Source organism: Pseudorca crassidens, chromosome 8 (assembly GCF_039906515.1).
Source record: "Pseudorca crassidens isolate mPseCra1 chromosome 8, mPseCra1.hap1, whole genome shotgun sequence".
Classification (NCBI taxonomy): Eukaryota; Metazoa; Chordata; class Mammalia; order Artiodactyla; family Delphinidae; genus Pseudorca; species Pseudorca crassidens.
In genome coordinates this window covers 81960510-81987645 of record NC_090303.1, presented here as the reverse complement: position 1 = coordinate 81987645, position 27136 = coordinate 81960510, and the positions used below count along the sequence as shown (strand labels likewise).

Sequence of the window (27136 nt, the reverse complement as noted above, 5' to 3'; positions counted from 1 at the left end):
AGGGTAAGACAGGAATAAAGACACAGACCTACTAGAGAATGGACTTGAGGATATGGGGAGGGGGAAGGGTAAGCTGTGACGAAGTGAGAGAGTGGCATGGACATACATATACTACCAAACGTAAGGTAGATAGCTAGTGGGAAGCAGCCGCATAGCACAGGGAGATCAGCTTGGTGCTTTGTGATCGCCTGGAGGGGTGGGATAGGGAGGGTGGGAGGGAGGGAGATGCAAGAGGGAAGAGATATGGGAACATATGTACATATATAACTGATTCATTTTGTTGTAAAGCAGAAACTAACACACCATTGTAAAGCAATTATACTCCAATAAAGATGTTTAAAAAAAACCCCACTATGCTGAGCAAAAGAAGCCTGAAAAAAAAAAAAAATCATGGAGATGATAAAGGGATCCCTTCATCATCTTAAAACATGGCTACTTTGTAACCTCAGCATTCCAAGTTATTTGGGAGAAATTATATTTTCAGCTCAGGACATGAAAAATGTAAACAGATCAAAGGTTTTATTTTTAAAGAGGTGAAATATTCATACAATGGAATATTATTGACTCTTTAAATAAAAAGAAGGAAATCCTGCCATTTGTGACAACATGGATGAACCTGGAGGACATTATACTAAGTGAAATTAGTCAGATACAGAAAGACAAATACTGTATGATCTTACTTATGTGTGGAATCTAAAATAGTCAGACTCATAGAAGCAGAGAGCAGAATAGTGGTTACCAGGGGCAGGGGAAAGGGGAACTGGGGAGATATTGGTCAAAAGGTACAAACTTCCAGTTATGCAAGATGAATATGTGACTACAGTTAACAATAATGTATTGTTTACTTGAAATTTGTGAAGAGAGATCTTAAGCATTCTCACCACAAAAGAATAAAATAAAATAAAATAAAAGAATGAAAGAAATAAAATGGTTACTATGTGATGGATATGTTAATTAACTTGATTGAGATGATCATTTCATAATATATGTTTATCAAAACATCAAGTTTTGATAAAACCTTAAATATGTACAATTTCTATTCTTTGATTATACCTCAATAACACTGGGGAAGAAAAAAGATTAAAATACTGTCATGTTTGTTTTCATAACATAATGAAAAGAGCTAAAGCACTGATTTTAGGTTTGACTTTTTCAGTTCATTAACCTCTAGATTGCAGGAAGAAAAATCTTCCAGAGAGACTTCTCTTTGTAAGTACCAGAGCAGTCAATTTCAGTGAAACAAGGATAAGGAATGAGCACAGGGGGAGAATTTTTCAAAATGCAGATGTCAGGACCCATCCCCAAAGGGCATATTTCAGTCTTGGAAGGAGGAAGTCTTATATGTATTTTCTAAAAGCACCCACATTTATTTTGATCTGATGCAATCATCTAGAAACCCTCTGCAATTATCCTTAGGAGGGCTATTAAAAAATATCAAGCCCTTATGGCATGCTTGTGATGTATCCAATTTGGAAGCTGGAATTAAGTAATTATGTGAAGATGCAAACACTCGCATTATCCAAGCAATGGTGTGCAATAGTGATGATCTGGACTATTTCACTCCCACTCTATTTCCACTATATATAATTTACCTTCTAGGTTAGGTTTACTGTTGAAAGAATAACATTTGACCTTGTGATACCTCCCTGAATAAGGTTTGTGTGACATAAAATGTTAGTCTTTTGCTAGATTGATTTTGCTCCCTTCCTTATATATGCTTAATTATAATCTAAAGAGGAAACTAAGCTCCATCAGCTTACTTGTTTGTTTTTGTTTGTTTTAAAAAATTGGGCTTCATAAACAATACAACTTTACCCACATTTGCAGGTGGGGATAAAGGAACGTTTCACTATAATTAAGGGCAGTTTTAATAAGTGCCTTCTAATGCACTGTTAGCAGAGAAGCTGGAATAATCTCAGAAAACGGTTATATTATTTGCTTTATCTTAGGTCAGGCTTACCAACATTGATTCTATGTTTTTTTTCCTTCTTCAGATGTACATCCAGACTACAACACTTACTGTCTCCATGAGTTTAAGTGCTTCGGTGTCTCTGGGCATGCTCTACATGCCCAAGGTTTATATTATAATTTTTCATCCAGAGCAGAATGTTCAAAAACGCAAGAGGAGCTTCAAAGCTGTGGTGACAGCTGCCACCATGCAAAGCAAACTGATCCAAAAAGGAAATGACAGACCAAATGGCGAGGTGAAAAGCGAACTCTGTGAGAGTCTTGAAACCAACAGTAAGTCATCCGTAGACTTTCCGATGGTCAAGAGTGGGAACACTTCCTGATAGATGTACGTTGAACATTCTTCTACTGGTCTTGGGGACTGTGCTACGTGGTTCCAGGGGCCTGGTGGTACTCGCACACCATGAGACCATCACAGCAGTTAGAACCATTTGGTTAGAACCAAACGATTTCAAGGCAAGTGGCTCCTCTCCAGAGCATGAACATAAACACGAAATCTCTTTTACAAAGTGTGACGCTCGAGTCTCTCTTTTGAGGCATTACAGAGCTTGAAGCTTGGAACTGTGCTCCATTTATAAAATTATCCTTTAGCTCTTAGGAACTACTCTCCAATCTTTTTCAGTTCAATACTGGTCGCTCTTTACAGAATTGATAGTTAACTAGTATTTATAAAGCATGCTACCAAAGATCTTACACAAATAAATGATACGTTATTCAGATATTTAGGGAAATGAGAAAACTAGCTAGCTAACATGTTAGGTTAAGTCATAGTCTATATTTGTTTCCCCAACGTGGTCCCCTTCTTTGGTTTCCCTCGATTTCCCTTCTTGGATATATTAAGATAATTAGAGCTCTCCTCTGAAAGCCTCATGACCCTGAAAACAGGACCCCTTCTACAGCCACCACTCCACTTTTCCTTTGCTCACCTATGATCTTCTCTAGACTCATCCCTGAAGAAGCACATAACAACATACTGGTACCAAACTAAGCCAGTAGAGTTTAACTGAGCTGTTCAAGTCCATCTTGGACTCTATGGAAGAGTAGCAAATAGACTGAAGTTATGTATTGCAAAATACCAGAAAGCTGAATACAGTGAAAAAAAATTATATATGTGTGTGTGTGTGTGTGTGTGTGTGTATAACCTATACATTACGAGATTCTGTATATGGTTCAATATAACACAGGCATTAAGGATAAAACCCTACGCAAAAATGCCCTCTTCCTCTCGGATTCTGCCAGGAGGCTGTATCTCCTTTTCTCTGTACTTTTGACATGAAATACAGAAAAGACTGAGATGACTTTATCTGATTTAATTATTATAACAACTTATAGTCTTCACTAGATTCACAAACCTTCCCTTGCATCAAGAGTTCCAGATGAACACTGTCTACTCTAATGCCCCACATGCAGAACTATCCTTAGAAGACAAGTATGGATTAATTAAACCTATTGGCTTCAGTTACTATCAGACTTCTTGGAATGACTGGCCAGGTCCTCTAGGAAGATGACCTTCAGCTCGTAAATATCAAATTTAGTTACTTGTAGAGAAAGAAGCCTTTTAAGAATTTCACAGACATTCCCCACATATTCATTCTTCTGCAAACATGAAATCTTGAGGAAGTGCAAGAGGAGGCACAATAAGGATGGGTTTTGGTATCAAATGGTTACAATCATCTCTGATTATAGATAAGCAATTGACTAATGGTGGGGCTATCTGGGCTCCTAGCAAAGGTTGTGCTGTAACTACTCTCAAAGGCATCAGTGTAGAACGCTTGTGATTTCAGGGCAGAATTTTATTTGTTTCTTCTGCCTTGAAATCATCAGTGCAGGAAGTTAAAACCTAATGTAGGATGCCAATAAACTACTTTTGGCCAGTGATACACTTTGAACACTGGTACTTCTCAGTATGACTCACCAGAGTCTATAGTTGTACTTGGTTTTTAGCAGCAATCCAGAAAACCTTATATAATATGGTTGCACATGGAAACAACCAAATGTACACTGAAATAAATACCAGTTATCCTGGACTCACCTCTGAAATGTGGTAAGGAAAAAAATTAATAAACTTTTTCCACCGCTTTAAAAAATAAGTTAGTTCCCTGAAGGGAAAATGTGCTGTATTGACAAAGACTAATCCCATGCTATAGAAATAAGTCTCATACATTTTGTTTTCCTTTTATTATTTTCTGTTGCTGTTGAAATGGAAATTTCATAGCATGTGTACGTTTCCCTCTTTTCTCTGAAAATAAGAATGAAAGATTACAAATGTGAAGGCTGTATGATGGCTAAGCCTGTAATATTTTGGAGGAGTTGAATGCTCACCTTTGGAAGGTAAAAGAAAGTTAAGAAGGTGAATCAAGATAAAGTCAATTATGACCTCAAAGAAGGTTAAATTGTACTTCGGGGATTTTACTGTACTATTCATCTTTTACAGGAGTGGTCTGGGTTGAATAAATTAGGCTCAGATGAAGTGATTACAGTTTACACGTTCAGGAGAGACAGAGTAGGAAATCCTCACACATCCTTCTGCAATCCCACTCCTCGTAACAGTTGTTAACCTTTGTTCACTTAAGGACTAGCTACAATGTACCCCTTGTGTGCTTGTTCCCTTTACCAAATGCACCAGTGGTTTGAATGGAAAAAGTAAAAAGTCTTCCAAAATCACAAACTCTCTAAAACTACCAAAAACTTGAAGAGCTTAAATGCAATATTTTTCTTCTAAAAGTGTGTCTTATGTCTTTAGAAGTATAATTGAATATTGGAAAGCTTTTGCCATTCAACTCTCTGTAACTAGTACCTTGCCTCCTCAGATTTAAAATACCTCCTTTCAAAACCCGTGGAGCCTATTCTCAATCAAACCAGGACTAGTTAATCCACTGGAACAGTGTCCATGTTGCCGCATCCTCATACTTTCTGTTACCAGACTTTTGATAAATCACCATTCCCACAATGACTTGACAATGACGTACAGGACAGTGTTTTGTAAACTATAAACCACTATATAAAGGTAAATGTATCATTGCTCCCCCGGAAATATAGATTGGTTTGTGAGTAACAAAAAAAAAGACAAAATTCAAAAACTATGTTTTTAGCATCCCCTTTTTTAAAGATTTTTTTTTTTTGATGTGGACCATTTTTTTTAAAGTCTTTATCGAATTTGTTACAATATTGCTTCTGTTTTATGTTTTGGGTTTTCGGCCCCGAGGCATGTGGGATCTTAGCTCCCCGACCAGAGATCGAACCCACACTCCCTGCATTGGAAGGCGAAGTCTTAACCACTGGACCGCCAGGGAAGTCCCTCCCTTTTTTTAATATGTGGAGGATTTTGATAATTATGGCTACTATGCTACATTCAGGATTTGTTTTCTGACCAATTAATTGTATTTATGATATGCATGCAATGTTTTTCTTTCATAGCTATGGAGTTCTACAAGTCCATCATTCTTAGAAATTTCATCTTAAAGATAACTTGTTAATGCCAGAAATTCTGATCACATATTTAAGGAAAGCTTCTAATGGTACACAGAATAAATAAAAGCAATGTGAAGCTAGAAGGGAGACCAAATGACTCCATGTTAATGACTGAATTTGCAGAATACTACATTTCACACATAAAAAGGTCAAGTGTTGTTTCATACAAGTGTGGAAAGAGAGTTAGAAACAAAGTTGGTATATATGAATTTTATCAACGGTACCCAATTAACGAATGCTGTAACACGGTATTCCTTAAGCTCTATTCATGCATAATTCATGAAAACAGCTGCTTCTGGAGGTAGATCTCCTTTCTCTAGCTTATGAACACAGTGTGGTGTGCACAGGAAATTCATTGTTGCTGTATTCAAGCCTGATTTTCACATAAGCATATTCATCAGCAGAAGTATTACATTAGCTTATATGTACATCTCTGATCCCTTTTGTTCCGCAACGCTTCTGGGATAAAGGTAAAAGTATCACTGCTGCCATGAAAATATGCAGACATACCTCGTTCTACTGTGCTTCACTCTACTGCATTTCCCAGATACTGCATTTTTTTCAAAAGTGAGCATTTCTGGCAACCCTGCATTGTCAGATGATGGTTGGCATTTTTTAGCAATAAAGTATTTTTCTCTAATTTACGTATGTACATTGTGTTTTTAGACATAATGCTATCACACACTTAGACTACTGGATAGTGTAGACATAACTTTTATAGGCACTGAGAAACAAAAAAATTTCATGTGACTTGCTTTATTGTGATATTCACTGTATTGCAATGGTCTGGAACCTAACCCACAAAATCTAGATTGGTCTGTGATTAATAGAAAAGATAAGACTTAAAATTCAAAAATTCTATTATTTTAGCATCCATCTTTCTTTCTTCTTTGAAGAAAAAAAGAAAAGGGAAGATTCTTGCAAGATATCTGCCATTCACATCGTTTCAGTGTTGACTAAATTATGTTTCCAAAGCCTTACATCCTTTTTCTAATCAGAAAAATTAAGATTACTTTCTTTCTGTAAATTATAGTCTTAGTTCTCAATAGAATTCTACATCTTTTTCCCTGGAGGTTACTTCTAAGAGTTCAAACAATGAAATAATTTCTAAAGAGCTTTAGAGTCTTGATGTTGGAATGATCCTTGAAGATTAACATCTGAATATCATCTTCGTTAAGGTCTTTAGGCTCTTGTTCCTCTGTTACAACCATAATTTTTCCTTCTAGCTATCTGCAAATTTGGTAGATATTTCTCACATTTTTAGTTACTGTTAAATATACTGAATAGGGCAGGAAGTTGAGCAATCTTTTAAAGGGTCGTTTTTCTAACTCATAATTTTTCTCCATCTTGTCTACAAAGATCATATGAAAGTCTTTCAAAAGCATAGATGAAGCACAGATTTCATTTTCTTAGAATACATTTAGAGGCATAAGAGAGCATTATATAAATTAGAAATAAAAAATTAAAAATAAAGACCATAAAAATCACTGTGTTTCACTTCACACCAAACCAAAGGTAACAGACACCCTACCTTTTAGAAGCATAAATAGAAAAGTAGCATTCCATATGGACTCTCTAAGACAACAGCCATTCCCCACAAATCTACTAAGACAACAGCCATTCCCCACAAATCTACTGTGCCTCCGTCCTCACAAAAACACAGTGTTGTGGATTGTGGACCAGTGATGAAGCTGAGGCCCCATAACCTGGTTCAGTGACTTTTTTTCACTCATTTTGTAGAGAAGAGAATGCAATTTAAAACCAAGTCTATTGGTGTATAACAGAAACTAACACGGTAGTGTGACGCAATTGTACTCCAATAAAGATCTATTAAAAAAAAAAGTCTAAGATCTACTTCCTTTCCACTGTCCCTCAATAATAACCTAATGTGAGCAACATAGAAAGATAAGCAGATATGTCCCACCTGTTTTTGGCATGAAGCTCATAATATTCAATGAAATAAAAAACAGCAAAAACCTCTACAGCTAGCACTTCCTGGGCTCCCTGTATTAATTTTAGTGACTGTGGACTTTGTCTGATCCTGGTCTGTGGTAAGAACTTGTCTGGTCAATTACCAGTATTCATGTACACTACAATGGAATGAGTCTAACTGCCAATTATTTCGGAGAAGAAACTTTACAATTTCCTTATTCAATGTTCAAAAGTAAATTATTCTCTAAAAATCTGTTTCACCCTGAATTGGATTTATATAGTGAAATACATACGTTTTGCACTTTTTCTTCTTTCTTCTTATGATTTTTCATTCCAGAGTTCCACTGAAAAAAATAAGATATCACTTTTGAATTTTAAAACAGATTTATTCCGTCACATCTTTCAAAAATACGAAGTAATTATTTGGATTTAGATTTGTATTTCTGGAAATTTAAGTATGAATATACTTAAACTTAGAATATTTTCTAAGTTTAGACTTAGAAATATTTAGAATTAGAATATTTAGACTTAGAATAGACTTAGAATATTTTCTTGTTCATACTTTTCTAATAATCTTACAATAATGGGTTTAGTTCATGATAAGTTCCTTCTTTGAGTCTTTATTTATTTTTTAAACATCTCCATTTGTATCCTTTGGATGAAACCAGACCATAAATATGTGTTGGCAATACACATTGATATTGTACTGTGTTCACTTCTAGAGTCTAAAAGTACTATTTTTAAATGGAAGATATATTCATTCTCAAAGCATGACTAATTATAATGACTAACCCTTTCTTGGCCATCAAATCAGACTCAAAGAATTGAGGTCTTTAACGTGGGTTGTAAGAACAAATTCTTTTTTCATTTTGCAGGATAGAGAATTTCATCTGTTCTTTCATTTTTTATATTGTAAATCTGTTAGTCAAAATGCACATTTAAATTGAATTTCACCTAAATATATTAAAGAACAGGGCATTCACATTTTTAGTTTTCTGCCAAATGTCTACACTATAAATGAGACTAGTGGTTTTATAGATTAAAAATTCTGCTGCATTTTTATTTCTACAATTGTTGAAATCCTACTACACTGTTTAAAATAATAAGTAACAGGTTGTAAAGACCACATGTCATAAAAAGTCATTGCAATATTTGAATTTTAAAATCATTTTAACAAACTAATTTATTATTCTGTACTATAATTTGTCTTAATTTGTCTTAACAGCTTCCTCTACCAAGACGACATATATCAGCTACAGCAATCATTCAATCTGAAACAGGGAAATGATACAATATGAAGAAATGTGGTATGCGATCTTAAACAATGAACGTGACACCACCAACACTCACTCCTGGAGATCTCTGTAGACTACAATCAAATCAATAGTCAATCTTGTAAGGAACAAAAAGTAGCCACAAGCCAAAAGTATCAATAACAGGGAGTGAAGAAACCCATTTTATATAATACAACCAATGAGTGTCAAGCTAAAGTATTGCTTACTCATGAGCAGTTAAAAAAAAAATCACAAAAGGAAAACTAATGTTAGCTTGTGAAAAAAAAAATGCTGTTGAAATAAACCATGTCTGATGTTATTCTTGTAAGTATTTTTCTGTGATTGTGAGAACTCCCGTTCCTGTCCCACATTGTTCAACTTGTATAAGACAATGAGTCTGTTTCTTGTAATGGCTGACCAGATTGAAGCCCTGGGTTGTGCTAAAAAATAAATGCAATGGTTGACGCATGCAATTTTTTATACAAATAATTTATTTCTAATAATAAAGGAATGTTTTGCAAATGTTGAGAGTTGTTTCGTTCCAGTTTTAAAGCCAGGGAAAATTCTTTCCAGTTGGCACTGCTGCTGTTATTTAACTGCTGCTGTAAAAGCCCTGGTGTGCCAAGAAACTACTATTTCCTCGAGGAATGTCTTTTTGTACGTTTGCGTGTATGTGAAGAACACGGTCTTTCATTTCTCTATGAAAATATTATTTGTGTAAGATTTTTGTGAATATTTCAAGATTTATGTGGTAGCTTTTCATAGTAATTGCTTCTTTTATGAAGCATCAAGCAGTAGCTTGAGGTCAATTGCTTCAGGTATCGTAATTAACAAATGATGAGTTAAACTTGGGAGAATGTAATCTGAAAATCACCATCTAAAAGTATATCCAAGTGTCACTGAAATTCTCCTTTTCTAAGCTAAACATTTGCAAAAAGAAATATTCCAAGGTGTGTAATACTAACTTTTTCTCACCTGGGTCTCGTATGCACTGAAAGCAGTGAAGTAACGGGCCTTACCCAATACACTCCTTAAAGCACAGAATTAGCACATTTATTCCCTTGGCATCACTAAAGAAACCACAGTCCAGATAACATGTCAGAGCTTTCTTATTTTCCAAATGAAAACATTCATTGGTTCATAGAACAGCATCATTAAAGAGAGAGAAAACAGGGAGCCTGTGTCATGCTAATAAACCACACTAGGATGGGTAAGAGGAGCCTGTTAAAGGCTTTCAAATCTGCTCCCATTTTCGTCCTGGGCGCCTCCATTCTACACCGTCCCAGACATCCATCAAGTCAGTGGTTCTCTACAATCATTTTGTTAGTAAATGTTCTCTCTGCTGAGTTAGCTTGGACAGCTCATTGCATCCCTTATAGATACAAAGAGCTACCTGTGCTCTGTAGCTTCAACCCAGATATTGACAGTCACTTTATTTAACACAGAGTTGAAGTAGCATAGCTTAGGCTCCTTCAGCATAGAGCAGCATTTCCTAGATACCAACCCAGACAGAGAGCTACATACAGAAGGAAATAGGTACTTATTGGCCTCTTGTTGAGTTTCTCCTAATAGTTATTTGTTGTTTGTAGATAATATTTAAATCAAGAGTGAGAGTATTGTTTTCAAGTTTTCAGATTATCTGAATTACTGATACATACAATCCTGTAATCAGGATCATAAACCCACCTCTGGGTGTGCCTTTCTAGATAAGACGCTGTTTAAAGTGAAGGAAACTCATAACTGCACATTTAGCATATTTTATTGTGCCACGTAGCTCAGTACCAATAGCCATACCAAGAAAAGTAATTATAATTGTATTTTTATTTTTAAACTGACAGTTCTCTTTGTATTGGAGATTATTAGTCATTTTAAAGATTTTTTTTAAACTAGCAAGTATATACATGTTTGCTTGAGAAAAATGCTTGAATTTTACAAGCCTTGCATTTCATTCAGAGAGAAATTCAAGTACATATTCATATTTTCATTTACTAATTGACTTTAGTCAGGGTAAGTGGATACAACAGGGTGATTATGCGAGCAAAGCTGGCTTTCAGGCCAAAGGTGGGTTTTTATTATTATTACTTTTTCTTCTAAGGCTTTAGGAAGAAAAATAAAATATCAAGCAAAATTCATGACGTTTCAAAATTGTTCTTCCTATTACAAACTTACCAATGGGTTTTCTTTCCTAAGTACTTTTATAAATAATTGATAATTATTTGGTGTTCTACAAAATCTTTTTAACTCATAATAGAGTTGAATAATAGTCCTCATAGATTTACATATGCCAATCATCCTTTATAACATTATCTCAGTGGGAGATTTTCTTGATGAAACTGTCACCTTCCCCAGGCAGTGGGAGGATAAATTCCCTCAACCTCTTACAGTAGGAGCTGGAGCATTCTGACCTCCGCTGTGGTTATTTTCTCAGGGATTTTGCTGAGGGTTCAGGAGATAGTTATACATGCTGGGACAGTGTGGGGAGGCATCCTGTAAGGAGAAGGATTTAGCATGTGCCAGTAGTGGTTCATAAGTCCCACGCTTTAAAACTAACTGCTGTGTACTGTAGATAAGCAAATGCGAAGAAGTTGCAGGGAAAAAATATAGTATTATAGTCTTTAGAATCGACCTTGTGTTTTATTCTGGCCAAGAAATGTCACATCTAATCTCAGCATGCCAGAGGGAATACTAAAAATGTAGCCTAAGGTAATGTTCAGCAAATGCCACTAGTAGACAATAAGCGATATATCAGTGTGACCTTGGGCCAACCAAATCTGACCTCAATTTTTTTTAAAAAGTTAGCTTATGCTAGCTAATATCTAAAGGCACCTAAATCCACGATGGTTGATCTGGCACAAACTCATTTTATTTTTAAGGAAAACTAATCATAAATGTAAGCTTGAGGGAAGACCGTTGGAACATGAATAGGAACTAAATGATTAAGCTTTATTTTTAGTGTTTATCAGAAACTTTTACAGAAAATTTAACGTTTCAGATGAACAGGATTTTACTTTTCTAACTCAAATTAAATACCATGTTACAGGAAATCTCACTAAGAACAGAAGTTTGTGTCATCTTATTTCCTTCCCCTTTGACTCTATATTCTCTATTATTTAGCAATGACAGTGAAGAAAGAATATCATCAATTTTCTACATTATGTTAGCCAACACTGATATTTTATTTATTTTTATTTTTTTGAGTCTATCTTTTATTTTTTACATCTTTATTGGAGTATGCTTGCTTTACAATGGTGTGTTAGTTTCTGCTTTATAACAAACTGAATCAGCTATACATATACATATATCCCCATATTCCCTCCCTCTTGCGTCTCCCTCCCACCCTCCCTATCCCACCCCTCTAAGTGGTCACAAAGCACCAAGCTGGTATCCCTGTGCTATGCGGCTGCTTCCTACTAGCTATTTTACATTTGGTAGTGTATATATGTCAATGCTACTCTCTCACTTTGTCCCAGCTTACCCTTCCCCCTCCCCGTGTCCTCAAGTCCATTATCTATGTCTGCGTCTTTATTCCTGTCCTGCCCCTAGGTTCATCTGAACCAATTTTTTTTTTTTTTTAGATTCCATATATATGTGTTACCATATGGTATTTGCTTTTCTCTTTTTGACTTACTTCACTTTGTATGACAGACTCTAGGTCCATCCACCTCACTACAAATAACTCAATTTTGTTTCTTTATGCCTGAATAATATTTCATTGTATATATGTGCCACATCTTCTTTACCCATTTGTCTGTCAATGGACCCTTAGATTGCTTCCATGTCCTGGCTATTGTAAACAGGGCTGCAATGAACATTGTGGTACATGACTCTTTTTGAATTATGGTTCAAAAAGAACCATAATGGTTCATAATATGGTTCATAATATGGTTCAAATCCCACTACTGGGTATATGCCCAGTAGTGGGATTGCTGGGTTGTATGGTAGTTCTATTTTTAGTTTTTTAAGGAACCTCCATACTGTTCTCCATAGTGGCTGTATCAATTTACATTCCCACCAACAGTGCAAGAGGGTTCCCTCTCCAGCATTTATTGTTTGTAGATTTTTTGACGACGGCCATTCTGACTGGTGTGAGGTGATCCTCATCATAGTTCTGATTTGCATTTCTCTAATGATTAGTGATGCTGAGCATCCTTTCATGTGTTTGTTGGCAATGTGTACTGATATTTTATTTATTCAGCAAGTGGATGAAATGACATTCTTAAACTCTATTATGCAACCTTACCAATTTTTCTCATTTCATTTATTTAATGTCAGTGTTTCATCTATCTTTTACAATAAAATTGCTAAAAATAACAATAAGGTTGCATGAAAGGATGAATAAGAAATAATACCAAATTATAGAACATTCTAATCATACAAAATAATGTTTAGAAATGCTTCTTTTTTCTTTTATTATGGTTCTCCTTTAATGGAGATATGAATAATGAAGAAACACTTGGCTTTAGCTAGAAGAAAAGATTTCCTTAAGAAAAAATGAAGCCTATGAATGTTCAGAAACTTGCTGTCATTCTTGGAAAGTGTCATATTATAGTAGCAAAAAGAAGAACAATTATTGTTTAAAAAAAAAAAACTATTGTCTATGTTCTATTTCAGTTTTTTTCTCACAAAAAATTTTTTGTAGCATAACTTAATGATATTATGACTTATGGGTGCCATTATTTTTTATTTAATTTAACCCTTCATTGGGACATTCAGAATATTTTTCTCTCTGTGGAACTTAGTGTATTATAAATGTAAAGCCTTGTACTATATTTTGGCTACTTTCAGCGTGATAAGGATAGAGGAAAAGAAATTTGACCTATTAAATATTTTTCTAATTGTGTAATGCCTTATTAAGTAGTTTTAGCAAAAATAACTTTCACAAATAACTTGTTACAAAGTCATGAAGGCCAAGCATGGATTGGGACCTATTAAAAAATAAGAATCGGCCATGTAATGACTTGGATAGGAGGTAGGGGTGATGTGGTTATAGAAAACAGGAAAGGCAAATCATCCATGTGATGTATCAGATTTTGAAGTAAGCATATAAGATTATTTACCAGTGAACTAAGTTTCATTAGGTAAGTTCACTAGAACATAGGATGATCTTGAGAGCTAATGAAAATTATCAGAATGTTAAAGTACCATTCTGAAAGAGTTAAAAATATTGATACAACTTTCATAAAGAGGTAAAATGAAAAAGTCAAGGAGTTTATTCAATCCATTTATTAATTAGGGAACCAGTAAGACGTTAAAACTAGCACAAAGAGCATTTGAGAAGCTAATGATGTATATAATATATTCAATATATAAATAAATATTGGGATAAATCAGAGGATTAGATATAAAACTAGTTTAGTGTCTTAAGGTGTAATAAACAGTAAACTTAGAGGTTATCTCTTCCATTGGACAGACATTATTTGAAACTACTGGATAAAGTTTGACAAATTAACCCCTGTATCTACAGAGCTATAAAATAACCATGTTGATAGAAATTCAAATGTAGCACTGTGTTGGAAAAAAAAAAAAAAAATCACCATTTTTGCCTATTTCCATGTTTTGGATAATTTTTCTAAGTTATATTTTATTGTTTTGTTTCCCCTAATGTCAAGCACTGCATTTGCAGTATCTGAATAATAAACATCACAAATGTGCTTAAAATCATATTAAGATAATCCAAGTTAGTACTGGAAGAGCTCTGGGATGGGACTGTATTTTAATTATTCTGTCCTATCTTTATTCTTTACTGTGTGTGCAATTCAGAGGCTGGATTGAATAAGACGATACGGAGGATAGATGTGAATAAGTGTCTAGCTGCCTTCCGCTAACAGTTCCTTATCTGGCAGTTCCACAAATAATCTGTGAAAGCCTGACTTCTTCCTTTTGTCCCATAGGTATTGTCATCTCTAGGGGGTATTTCGTCTCCCTTTTTCTGTAGTATATTACACTAAAAGGGCAAATTAGTTTTTCAAGAGCATCCCCAAAGATGACAAACCATGGATAATTTATCCCATATCCATGCATATCTTCTAGTTGTCCTTGGCTATTAACCCTTGCCCACCCCAACAAGGCCTTTTCTCAGATCCTGCCACTGGCATCTTCCAGGCAAGAGAATCAAGAATGAGTTCTTCCCTGTCAAAGGGCTGCAGTTGGCAAGGGGAGAGGTATGATGAATAGAGCTCTGCTTTTCTACAAATATCCTAGAATTTATGAACGCCCATGTACCCCCCACTTCAATTTTCTGAATGGCGTACTAGTAGCATTGGAGCTCAATAAGAATCTTCACTAATCTGGAAGAAGGAAGTAAAAGCACCCTGTAGGAAGCAAAATTATAAAATAGAGGAGACATGGTTTCTGTACTTATTGTTTTTCTCATCATGTTCTTGAACTTCTCTGTACCTCCTGAAGATGTCATCCAGTTGACTGATAGCCTCTACATACATTCTAGGTATTCAGAGGTCCTCTTTTCCCATTTTCCATTTTTGGACCCACTAGTACTTTGCCATGCTCCAATGCCTCAATCCCAAATTACTTTTCGATGTCAAAGTTGTCCCCATCCCCAATACAGATATCAAATAGGCATATCAAAGGTCCCTAGGGAAGCTACTACAGTTGGATTTTAAGTAAGAAAACATATATTTAAGATAGTTTAATTATTCACTTTATTTAGAATATTTACTGAGGACCAGCTATGTAGCAGGTGTTGTAGGCGCTGAGAATATAACAGTGGACAAAAACAACGACAGCAACAAAAAAACCAACCCTGGTCCCCAAGGCATTTATATTTCTGTGTGAGAGATAAATAATAAACAAGATAAATGTGTAAATATAGAGTATGTAAGATAGTGATAAATAGTGATGAGAAAAATAAATAAATCAGAGAAAATGGATAGGAAATAGGTTAAGAAGTAACATTTGTAGAGTACAGGGTTGAAATTTTAGGTAGGGTAACTAGGGAAGATGACATTTGATTAAGAGCCTGAAGAAAAGGAGGGATTGATCTATACAATGTCTTTGGGAAGAGAATTCTAAGGCAGAGGGAACAGGAAGGAGACAGATCCTGAGGCATGAGCATATCTAGAGCAGGGTAAGGTAAAGGGGAGGAGTGGGGTGGAGAACAAGATCTTGAAGGGCCTTGTAGATCACTGAAAGAACTGGAACTTTTACCCTGACTGATGGGAGACCCTCACAGGGTCTTGAGCAAATGAATGACATATGGGTCTTAATTTTAACTGCATCTTTATGACTTCTGTAATGAGATGAGATTAGCCTCAAGGAGGCAATGGCAGAAATACAGACACTGGTTACACACTCTTGGATGATCCAGAGTAGACAGGACCATGGAGTGGGCTGAGTAAGGCAGTGGAGGTGATGAAAAGTGGTTAAACTCTCTCTATATTTTAACAGAAAATTTTACTAATTTGCTGATGCATAGATGTGGTTGAGAGAAACGGGTGATTCCAGGGTTTTCTACTTAAGTAGCTGAAAGGATGGTTGCTATTTATGGAGATGAAGTGACTGTGAGAAGAATGAATTGAAGGAAATATAATTCATACTAAAGTATGAATGTCCAATGTTTCTTCCCTCTCAGGCTCCTTGATTTGCATTTTTAAAGATGCATGGATCACTAACCGGAATAACTCTAGAAATCCTGGGATAAATTTGGTGACAGGAAATACTTTGAAAATGAGCATTTGTTCCCCCTGCAGTATTTCCAGCAGGGTCTCAGATCATCTCCTGATGTCACCAAATTCTTCTCTCTTCTCTAAACTTCCCCTTCCAGGCTGAACCCTGAGCTGACTTTTTTTTTCTTTCCAGCTTCTCTCAATAGCATTTATCTACCTCCTGAGGTCTATCCCAGTTCTTTTACAGTATTTTAAATTTTGTTTGATTATTGTAGTCATTGTTGATATTGTGTTGTTGTTTTCCCAGGAATGGCCTGTGGGTCTTTGGATCAACTTTAATCTGTAACTTTCTGTTTCCTTGGCTTCTGAGTTATTTTAAAGTGAATAGTGCTCCTCAGAATCTACCCCAGGAATATTATTTTTTACCCCCAATCTTTTATCCCAATCAAAACTCTTTGTCCGAGGTCCATTTCCTTCTTAAGAAACATATCTATCTGCCTGAAATATAGAATAAGTAAATAAAGGGAATATTGCCTGAGATCATAATCAATATTAAGGGGCTGCATGAGTATAGTACTTTAGTTATGTTTTCTGCTAGTATACAAGCTCCCTGTTTCTCAAGGGCTTGCTTTTTAAAAAATTCATTATTTAATTCATTCAATCATTCACTTATTCTTTCAGTAAGAACAATGTGAAAATCATATATTATTTCTTGTGTGGAGATGCAAAGAGCTTACAATCTGGGAGAGATGATAAGTCACCTAATGATAATAGCTACTACAATAATTATAATAAAAATTATAATCACTAAGATTATGACACCCTTATATCAGACAGCTTTCTAAGTGCTGCAGTGGAACAAATCTTGCAGTAGCCTTGTGGGTTTGGTACTATCATTACCCCTGTTTGTAGATGATGAAACAGACAAAGATTGATTAGCTAACTTGCTGGAGATCATATAGCACCTAGGTGTGGAGCTTGTACAGAGCTATGTATTGGAGAGAACGTGTCTCCTGAGAGGACACAATACTACAGGGGTCAGCTGGAATATCAGGCACAAGTCTATTCTTGTTCCTGGAATCCTTTGATTTAGCATTTGATATTAGTGTGTCATATCTGTTCTTGGAGAGCTATCCATCCTTCCCAACTCTGGGAAATGTATTCTGATGAGGGATATTGGATAAATTCAAGCTAGTGCTAACTTTTTAATTTGCTTTAGAGTTTTAATTTTTATCCTGAGTTGCCTCTAATGTGCAATTTTTACTGTTATCCATGTACATCATACGACCAGACACAGAATGTAGGCCTTTTTCTTCATGGTTTATGATCTGTTATATCTCATTTGAAAATTTTCAAATACTATGAAAGAAATTGAAAAAAAAAATGAAAAGACCACTTGAGGGGTGTATTTACAACTTACCGGTAAGTTCACACAAATCAACCTAGTTTTATAATTGTTATATACAGGGTAACTTTATTCAGAAGTTCATGCAAATCATTTGTAAATGTGTTCTTATTATATTTTCAGGTTGGCAACCCATGATTGTTTCTTTCACGCACAAGTAGTTGCTTTAGTAATTAGTGCATGATCTCCTTCCTAAGATATAGACATTATTATGATAATGTCTTACAGACAGAAAGACCAAAGCTGAAGATTATTCAAGTTCAGTGTCAAATCACCCATCACTAATTGAGCCAAGAATAGAAATGTACAATCCACAATGCTGGGGTAACACCCCTTAGGCCAAACTGAGCCCAGCCATCCTCTTTCTGTCTTTATCAGTGTTATTACCTAGTGGCTATTTACTAGACCCACAACCTTAGCATTGCCATTAGCAGAAGTTGTCTATAGTCTCGGAGTCTATTACAGTAGAAACTCTTGGCAGAGCAAAAGGCGGAATTGGCAGAGACCTTGCTGCATTTTCACTGGCAGGTCCAATCTTCTAGGTCAGAGGCGAGGGAGGAAGTGTTTGGATAGTCAGTTGACAAGCACCTTTATTAGCACTATACTGGATCCAAGGTGCAATTTAAGACAAAGGTTTTTCAGGTGTTTTAAAGCTGTAATAGTCTGAGTCCTATCCAGTTTTCCCCTACTTCCCCCACGCCTCCCCCCAACACAGCAACATTTATGATGACTTCTAAGAAGCAAAAACTAGACCAAGTTTGTGTTATGTAAAATGGAAATTTTAAATTCAAAAACTGTTATACCTGTTCATGCGTTGTAACTGGAGTTTGAGAATATGTGTCGTCTATCAGCAGGCATCTGAGACCTGAAATAGATCTTTAATTGGGGCCCTAGGGCTGCTGGACAGACACGATGATCCATAATGGCTTTATGGAGTAGGTCAGTGAACCAGAACATAGATGGTTGATGTGATTGGCTTATGAAGAAGCTATAATAGCCTACTGTAGAAAAACCCTCACTTTTCAGAAAGTATCTATACCAATTTACACAGTAGGGATTTTTAACTAACAGTGACAGCCGTCCCCCACAGAGGAGTTATCTCTTTACTAATAACCAACAAGAGAAGAATCTGGCTGCTTCAACATATTTAATTTCTGAGTGTATTGACTGCATAGTATTCAAATATAATTACCGTATTTATGGCGCTCATTCTACCTACAGAATATAAAAGTGGCATATTTAATATGAATAATAAAGAGAAAATGTCTTCTTAGTATATTCCTTATTGCTGTCAGCTTTAGAAATTCACAAGTGTGTTAAAATACATTTTAACTTAATTTTCACCATTAATACATAATAATGATTCCTTCTTTCAATCATTATATGTTCTGAGGTTAGCATTAGAATCCAGGATGAAATGACTCATGCTGAATTAAGCTAAATAAATATTTAAAATCACTTCGAGCGTGACAAAATTCAGCCATACTATGGAACTGAAATATTTAATGGAGGTACTTTGTTGAGAGGTTGTGCACAGGTCACCAACATAGCTACATGCTGATAAAAGATTTTTCTTGGACTTTTTAATGGCTGGATAAAATTTATGTATTATTTATTAGACTAGAGAGAGCTTTTCTAATGGAAAATTTAGCAGTAAATATTCAGAGTATGTTCTAAAATTGTATAGTTTTAGGGCTTAATTTAAATACTGTGAATATGGTACGGTCCCTCTACCGACTAAGCTGACTGGCATCATATTTTGAAGCATAAAAATACAAAAAAAGAGTGTACACTGTATATCAGTAAATGGTGACAATTTTCTAAATTAAAATATGTAAAGCTTATATAAATATACATGGGCAATTCATTTTACAAGATAAGCAAGAAGCAAACAGGGAGCTCAGTCCTTGTGTTTCTACCACACATTTATGTTACCATTTCATCATGCTCAGCATCACAGAAGGACCATTTAAGAGCTGGCCTTTAAAAACAATCTATAAATCTGTAAGTCTAAAATTAGTTTAAAATAAGTCATTTAAATATCCATAAATCTGCCTCACCTCTCTTCTCTGATTAGTACCCACTAACGCTAGATATTTACTTTGATGGTCAATAGAACACAATTATTTCAGAAATCAACTAAAATGAAAATTCTTTAAGGATAGGTTTAATCCAAAGTTTCTCCAAGAGTGGGCTGAACACCACTTGTATCAGGGTCCATAGGGATGTGGTTTAAAATGTAGTTTATGAAGCCCTGCTAGAGGCCTATCGAATTCGAATTTCAGGGTATGGGTCTTGAGAATCTGCATTTTTAAATGAGTACTTGTGCTCAGTATGTTTGCGAACCATTGGATTGGAGGGATGAGTTGGAGAAACTTTCTCCCATAAATGGTCCATGATACACAGTGCATTTCAGGTAGTTTTTCCTGTCAAATTTTACTATTATTTAGCCTCAATTCTATAGGTTCTTCATACCATAATATAATTACTTATAAGTATATGAAAGTTTTAACTGACTATGAAATTACAGTAGAGAGTTTTAAATGGCCAAGACCATATATAGTTCCTATATGATATGAAGAATCTACCTTGGCTTTTTCTTTGATCTAAATGAAAAGTCTTTAATGCACCTTTAATAAATTTACTTTTTTTCTATTTAATAAATTCAAGGGCCAATAACATGTACTTCTCAGTCTGGCAACCTAGAAAAGACTTCACTCTAATCTTACTCTACTCACCACTCCCGATTCAATCAGTAGAATTGCATATAAACATGCACATGAATAATAGGGGTCATTCTCCCACCCATGTTTTGGTCTTGTACCTTAAGCAAGGAGTAAAAAACTAAATAGATATAATTTATCATGCCATGGGTTCCTAGGGAGTAGTAAATACGGCATGCAAAATTTGTTCAATTTGACTACTGGCTGTAACAGTAATAGACAGTGAGTCCACTTTATGGAAATTACTAATTACTCTTTAAGAATTCTAAAAATGTCATCTCTTATCGGTCCACATTACTGCCTCGTGTTATCAAAATTGTCGTTTTTAATGGTCTATGGAATGCATTTTTGCACAAATAAAAAAAACTTATGTATTCATGATGTCTTTTTTCCAGCACCTTGCCTCTTTGTGACACAGGATGAAGACTAAACAACTGTTTAAACAACTTCTCTGTTGAGAAGTCAGATCTCAAAAACCCTCTTGAAAAGGATCTCTTTTCTAGTTGACTAATTGGATAATGGTGTGTTGTTTGGCATGCCACTGTCTTCTCAAAAATGCTAACAGTTGTCTTTTCACTTAGGTGACTAAAATGCAATAACTCACTTTTTGGAGGCAACGGAATCTCATTCAGCATTAAAATAAGCATAGTGTTCAGAATATAAGAGGGAGAGTTTGTCACATCCCATATTAATCAGACCAAATCTTATAGGTTTCTATCTGGGGTCATAGTTGAAGAGAAATAGTAACAAATTAGACTATAATTAAATGAACATGAATTGAAATCATTATACGGTAGGATTTTTGGAAAAGAAAATAACGAATTACGTACGTTAAGTTAAAAGAGAAGACTTAAGTAAAGAGGAAATGCAAAATAACTGACTTCAGATTCATGGGCTGTCCTTAGGATTGAATTTGGTCAAATTATCAAGGCAGATTGAAACTGCCTTGCAATATGACAAGGTTTCGGATGGGAGTTAAATGACCATCTCTAAGAAATGATGTGCAGAAGTTTCTTGCTTTAAATCATAAGGTGCGACTAGATGACCCCCCGGCAATTATGGGCTGAGTACCTGCAATGTGCCAGCCATCCGGCCAAGGGCTGCAAAGAACACAGAGAAATAAAGACACCATCTGTGGTCTCAACTGTGATAGATGTTAGAAGAAAAGCAAAATATCCCTACAGAGTTTCAAAGTTGGGAAACATTTCATCTCTAATAATCTCTGATTTGTGGGTGCCTTTTGAGATTTATCATCGTACAGTTTTTAACATTGCATTGAGTAAGATAAAACAAGGATTCAAAATTTGTCAACTCTAAGTAACCTGGAACCAAATCATCATGGATAGCAGAGAAGTCCCCTATGACTCTAGCAAGTACACCCTGACCACAGAGACTGGTACTGGTAACTATGAGTGGTTGTAGGTGTTTCTAAAAAGCAATAAAAAAATTATCTGCTCAGGATGACTAATCATGTATCAGCCTGAAGCAGGTCTCTTCCAGGTATACATGTGTATAATTCACTGATAAATAAAAACAAGCATTGTGAAATGCAAATATGAACATGTTAGAACTTATCTGAAAGTCTCATTAATCTGTATTTTAACAGCAAACCATATTAATTACCTTAAATAGTTGTCTGACACTCAGCCTAGTATAAATTTCAGGTTTCTGGAAAGGACAGCATTTAAAAGGTTTGCCTTTTTTTGGTTTTGTTTTCTTCTATTCTCTTCTCATTTTTTAAGTCTGTCATTTCTGCACAAAGTGTCATGAAATGTTTTTGGACATTGTCACGTGGCTTTTATTTTTATCACGACGGATAGAACTACCCATGGCAACCCAGGAAAGAGGGAGACAGAAGAAGATACCTTGGCCTAACACTCCTGCCCTCAAATCTCCTATGGTCGCCTCCTACTGGCTAAACCCAAAGCAGTGCCTGGCTGGCTTCCATATGGGTTAGCCTACCAGGCACAGGACAGAGTATTAAAGATAGGGTTTCTAGCGAGGCAAATGGAATAGATCAGGCACACATACCTCGTATGTACAAGGCTCTCTTCTATGTACGTGGGGTACAAAGATAAAGGAACAGTTTCTGCCTGCCAGGAACTCAGACAGGTAAAGAGGTAACTTCAAACTGGTGAGCTGGGTTGGAGGGTATTATGTGAGAAGCAAGCCTGGGAAGCTCGGGGATAAACAGGAGGACCTAACCTACAGTCGCTTCTTCCTCCTCTGGACTGTCAGTGTTTCCACACATCCACACTTGTCACAAAGACAGGAGAGAATAAAGATGAAACCTGTGGAGAAGCACAGAGTTTCTAAGTCCCATCTATGCTTTCACAAAGCGCCAGGTCCGGGGAGGTTTTTCTGAACACAGCTGATTCTGTACACAAAGGAAACACATGCTCAACTTTTTAAAAGTTGATATTTTAATATCTCAGGCCTAAATCTACTTTTTAAAACAGCAAAAAATGAGAGGAGAAAGAACAACGCTTTGTTATTCCGTGAGTCAAGTATACATGATGACAGGTTTGCCAGGAAGAAAGTTCTACTCTCTTTTACGTTAGGAAATGACAAGACAAATATTTCATGCAGCAGGACTTTGTTTTTGTTTTAATTTCTAGATCTTAGACCCCTGACCCCAGAAACATAAGGGCTCCAGCTTCTGTGAGGCTACAAAACAATCATTTAGCCTTTGGGCCTTGACTGCTTTATCTGTAAAAGGGAGGCAGTAAGACTTTCTATCTCCTTCAGAAGACCTTCATTTTGATAACTAGTAAGAAACAAATAACAAAATGTTTTGAGCTCCCTGGAGGTCAGTTTTTAGCAACTAAAAACAAAATATATCATATCCTGTTGAAACTGCCCTTGAATAGGAAGAGTGCAATTATCCAGCGTTGCAATGGATTGCAGTGTCTGTGAACATCTGGATTTTTATAAAGTGTGTCTTTGGAGCCCTAAGATATGTGGACTATTTACAAAAGTGGACTAATCTCATAGAAGAGGTAAGCATGATACACTCCTCCTGTTTCTACAGCTTTTTTTTTTTTTTTTTTTTTTTTGTGGTATGCGGGCCTCTCACTGCTGTGGCCTCTCCCGTTGCGGAGCGCAGGCTCCGGACGCGCAGGCTCAGCGGCCATGGCTCACGGGCCCAGCCGCTCCGCGGCACGTGGGATCTGCCCGGACCCGGGCACGAACCTGTGTCCCCTGCATCGGCAGGAGGACCCTCAACCACTGCACCACCAGGGAAGCCCTCTACAGCTTTTTAACGTTGTGCTAGGGTCAGAAGGATAAAACTCCTTTTCCCTTGCAGTGTCAGTCACCAGCAACGCTGCCATTTGTAAGTGAGGGGATGAAGACAGACCTTTCTCTTCTGGGGGAGAATCATTAGTGTCACCTAATTTAAAAAGAGGCAGCAGATGTGGGAAGCAGCACTTGTTGTTTCAGGCAACTGAATTTCAAATCCATCTATGCCAGTAGGTGTGATAATAAATAAATCTTCTCAGGTGTCTCATTTACGAAATGAGACCCACTGAATCAGACCCTCTAGGAGTGAGGTCCAGGCTGCTGTATTTTGAGGAGGCCCCACAGGGAACACCAATGAGCAGCCCATTCACAGATGTGTTCCACTGGAGCTGTGAGGACCAAGGTCCCAGCATTAATTCTCTGTTTAGGAATTGCTCTTAGGCAGCCTCATATCTTTTCTCCATTGCCTCCTAAGACCTCCAATTCAACCTTAGCTCCTCCCTGCCAAAGAAGAAAGTTCGGTCCTGTAGACCTATCATCAACACTGCAACCACCACCCCAGGCTCTGCCTCTCCCATATAGGCACAGGGAAAAAACGATAATGTCGTGTCATGGAGGGTGGTTCTGATTTCTTATCTCTTATAGGAGTGGCTGGTTGGCTTGTTTCTGTTTTAACCAATATCCTCGACTCTGAACTACAGTTCAGGAAATAAAAAGTCATAGGATCACCAATGTAGAGTAGAATTAATGAAAGATGGCAGCATGGGAAAAAGAACAGAGAATAGAAAATAAAAGCAATATTTGGGTCCCGTTCTTGGGCACCATTAAAAGATTATCTTAAAGGCTGCATTTGGTCAGGGGATTCAGAAAAGCTGGATCTTGCCCTCAACCACAACTGCTCCTCTAAGAGTTCCCTGAGAATATAAACACACATATACACATACACACAAACATGACAGAGCCGGCGGAGAAGCTGAGACAACTTATTGTTACCAGCTGGAGTTTGGACCCTACATTCTAAAGCAAGAACTAATGCAGTTATTTTCCAAGTATGGTCCTTGGACCAGCATTGTAAGCATCACCCAGAAACTTCTTAGAAACGCAAGTTCTCAGGTCCCACACCAGACCTACTAAGTCTGACATTCTGGAATGGGGCCCAGCAGACCGCATTTTAACAAGCCCTCCAGGTGATTCTGATGTGCCGCTCAAGTTTAAGAACCACAGACTTAAAGGAACAACATAAACCATGGTCACTGGCTCTTCCTTCTCTACTTTCCCCCAAAGTCTATCCCTGGTCCTTGGTTTTTAATTCAGAATGGGGGAAGAGGCAGACCCACACTTAGAGGAAAAGGAGTGAGAGACAGAACAAGAGAAAGCATTTACTTCAGGGACGCTAGAGGGTTGGTTTGGGCTGTCTGCCCAGAACACCAAGAGGTCTTGCCAAAACAGGGCAATAGCTATTGGATTGACAGAAGAGTGCTTGGGATGGAGACATGGATGTCCCTGGTTATCTAAAAGCAGATCCACAATTGTGCTTAGTGCAACAGCATTTTTTCTTTTTTAACACCTTTATTGGCGTATAATTGCTTTACAATGGTGTTAGTTTCTGCTTTATAACACAGTGAATCAGCTATACATATACATATGACCCCATATCTCTTCCCTCTTGCATCTCCCTCCCTCCCACCCTCCCTATCCCACCCCTCTAGGTGGTCACAAAGCACCCAGTGGATCTCCCTCTGATATGCAGCTGCTTCCACTAGCTATTTTACGTTTGGTGGTACATATATGTCCATGTCACTCTCTCACTTTATCCCAGCTTACCCTTCCCCTCCCCATAACCTCAACTCCATTCTCTAGTAGGTCTATGGCTTTATTCCCGTCTTGCCCCTAGGTTCTTCGTGACCATTTTTTATTTTTTAAGATTCCATGCATATGTGTTAGCATATGGTATTTTTCTCTTCCTAGGTCTGAAGTGGGTCTCTTGTATTCAGCATATATATGGGTCTTTTTTTTTTGTATCCATTCAGCCTGTCTGTGTCTTTTGGTTGAAGCATTTAATCCATTTACATTTAAGGTAATTATAGATATGTATGCTCCTATTACCATTTTCTTAATTGTTTTGGGTTTGTTATGGTAGGTCTTTTCCTTCTCTTGTGTTTCCTGCCTAGAGAAGTTCCTTTAGCATTTGTTGTAAAGCTGGTTTGGTGGTGCTGAACTCGCTCAGCTTTTGCTTTTCTGTAAAGGTTTTAATTTCTCCATCAAATCTGAATGAGATCCTTGCTGGGTACAGTGATCTTGGTTGTAGGTTTTTCTCCTTCATCACTTTAAACATGTCCTGCCACTCCCTTCTGGCTTGCAGAGTTTCTGCTGAAAGATTGGCTGTTACCTTTATGGGGATTCCCTTATGTGTTATTTGTTGTTTTTCCCTTGCTGCTTTTAATATTTGTTGTTTTTATTTAATTTTTGATAGTTTGATTAGTATGTGTCTTGGTGTGTTTCTCCTTGGATTTATCCTGTATGGGACTCTCTGTGCTTCCTGGACTTAACAATTTCATTTCGCATATTAGGGAAGTTTCCAACTATAATCTCTTCAAATATTTTCTCAGTATCTTTCTTTTTCTCTTCTTCTTCTGGGACCACCAATAATTTGAATGTTGGTCCGTTTAATGTTGTCCCAGAGGTCTCTGAGACTGTCCTTAATTCTTTTCATTCTTTTTTCTTTATTCTGCTCTGCAGTAGTTATTTCCACTATTTTATCATCCAGGTCACTTATCCGTTCTTCTGCCTCAGTTATTCTGCTATTGATCCCTTCTAGAGAATTTTTAATTTCATTTATTGTGTTGTTCATCACTGTTTGTTTGCTCTTTAGTTCTTCTAGGTCCTTGTTAAACGTTTCTTGTATTTTCTCCATTCTATTTCCAAGATTTTGGATCATCTTTACTATCATTATTCTGAATTCTTTTTCAGGTAGACTGCCTATTTCCTCTTCATTTGTTAGGTCTGGTGGGTTTTTCCCTTGCTCCTTCATCTGCTGTGTGTTTCTCTGTCTTCTCATTTAGCTTATCTTACTGTGTTTGGGGTCTCCTTTTCACAGGCTGCAGATTTGTAGTTCCTGTTGTTTTTGGTTTCTGTCCCTAGTGGCTAAGGTTGGTTCAGTGGGTTGTGTTGGCTTCCTGGTGGAGGGGACTAGTGCCTATGTTCTGGTGGATCTTGTCTTTCTAGTGGGCATGTCCACATATGGTGGTGTGTTTTGGGGTGTCTGTGGACTTATTATGATTTTAGGCAGCCTCTCTGGTAATGGATGGGGTTGTGTTCCTGTCTTGCTAGTTGTTTGGCGTAGGGTGTCCAACACTGTAGCTTGCTGGTCGTTGAGTGGAGCTGGGTCTTGGCGTTGAGATGGAGATCTCTGGGAGATTTTGGCCGTTTGATATTACGTGGAGCTGGGAGGTCTCTTGTGGACCAGTGTCCTGAAGTTGGCTCTCCCACCTCAGAGGCACA

At 36.8% G+C, this 27136-nt stretch overlaps 1 protein-coding gene across 3 annotated transcripts in view; it reads left to right on the top strand.

Annotated features, from left to right (window-relative positions):
* Positions 1–9167, top strand: part of GRM8 (glutamate metabotropic receptor 8) — a 766011-nt gene extending 756844 nt beyond the window's left edge. For 2 of the 3 annotated variants that reach the window (XM_067746898.1, XM_067746899.1), the window contains exons 10-11: positions 1995–2241; positions 8597–9167. In XM_067746898.1, coding sequence (XP_067602999.1) covers positions 1995–2241; positions 8597–8646 — 297 coding nt within the window. In that variant the 3' untranslated portion in view covers positions 8647–9167. Of the gene's footprint in view, positions 1–1994; positions 2297–8596 lie in introns of all 3 variants that reach the window. The other variant, XM_067746900.1, reaches the window with a different exon arrangement.
* The last annotated feature ends 17969 nt before the right edge of the window (positions 9168–27136 follow it).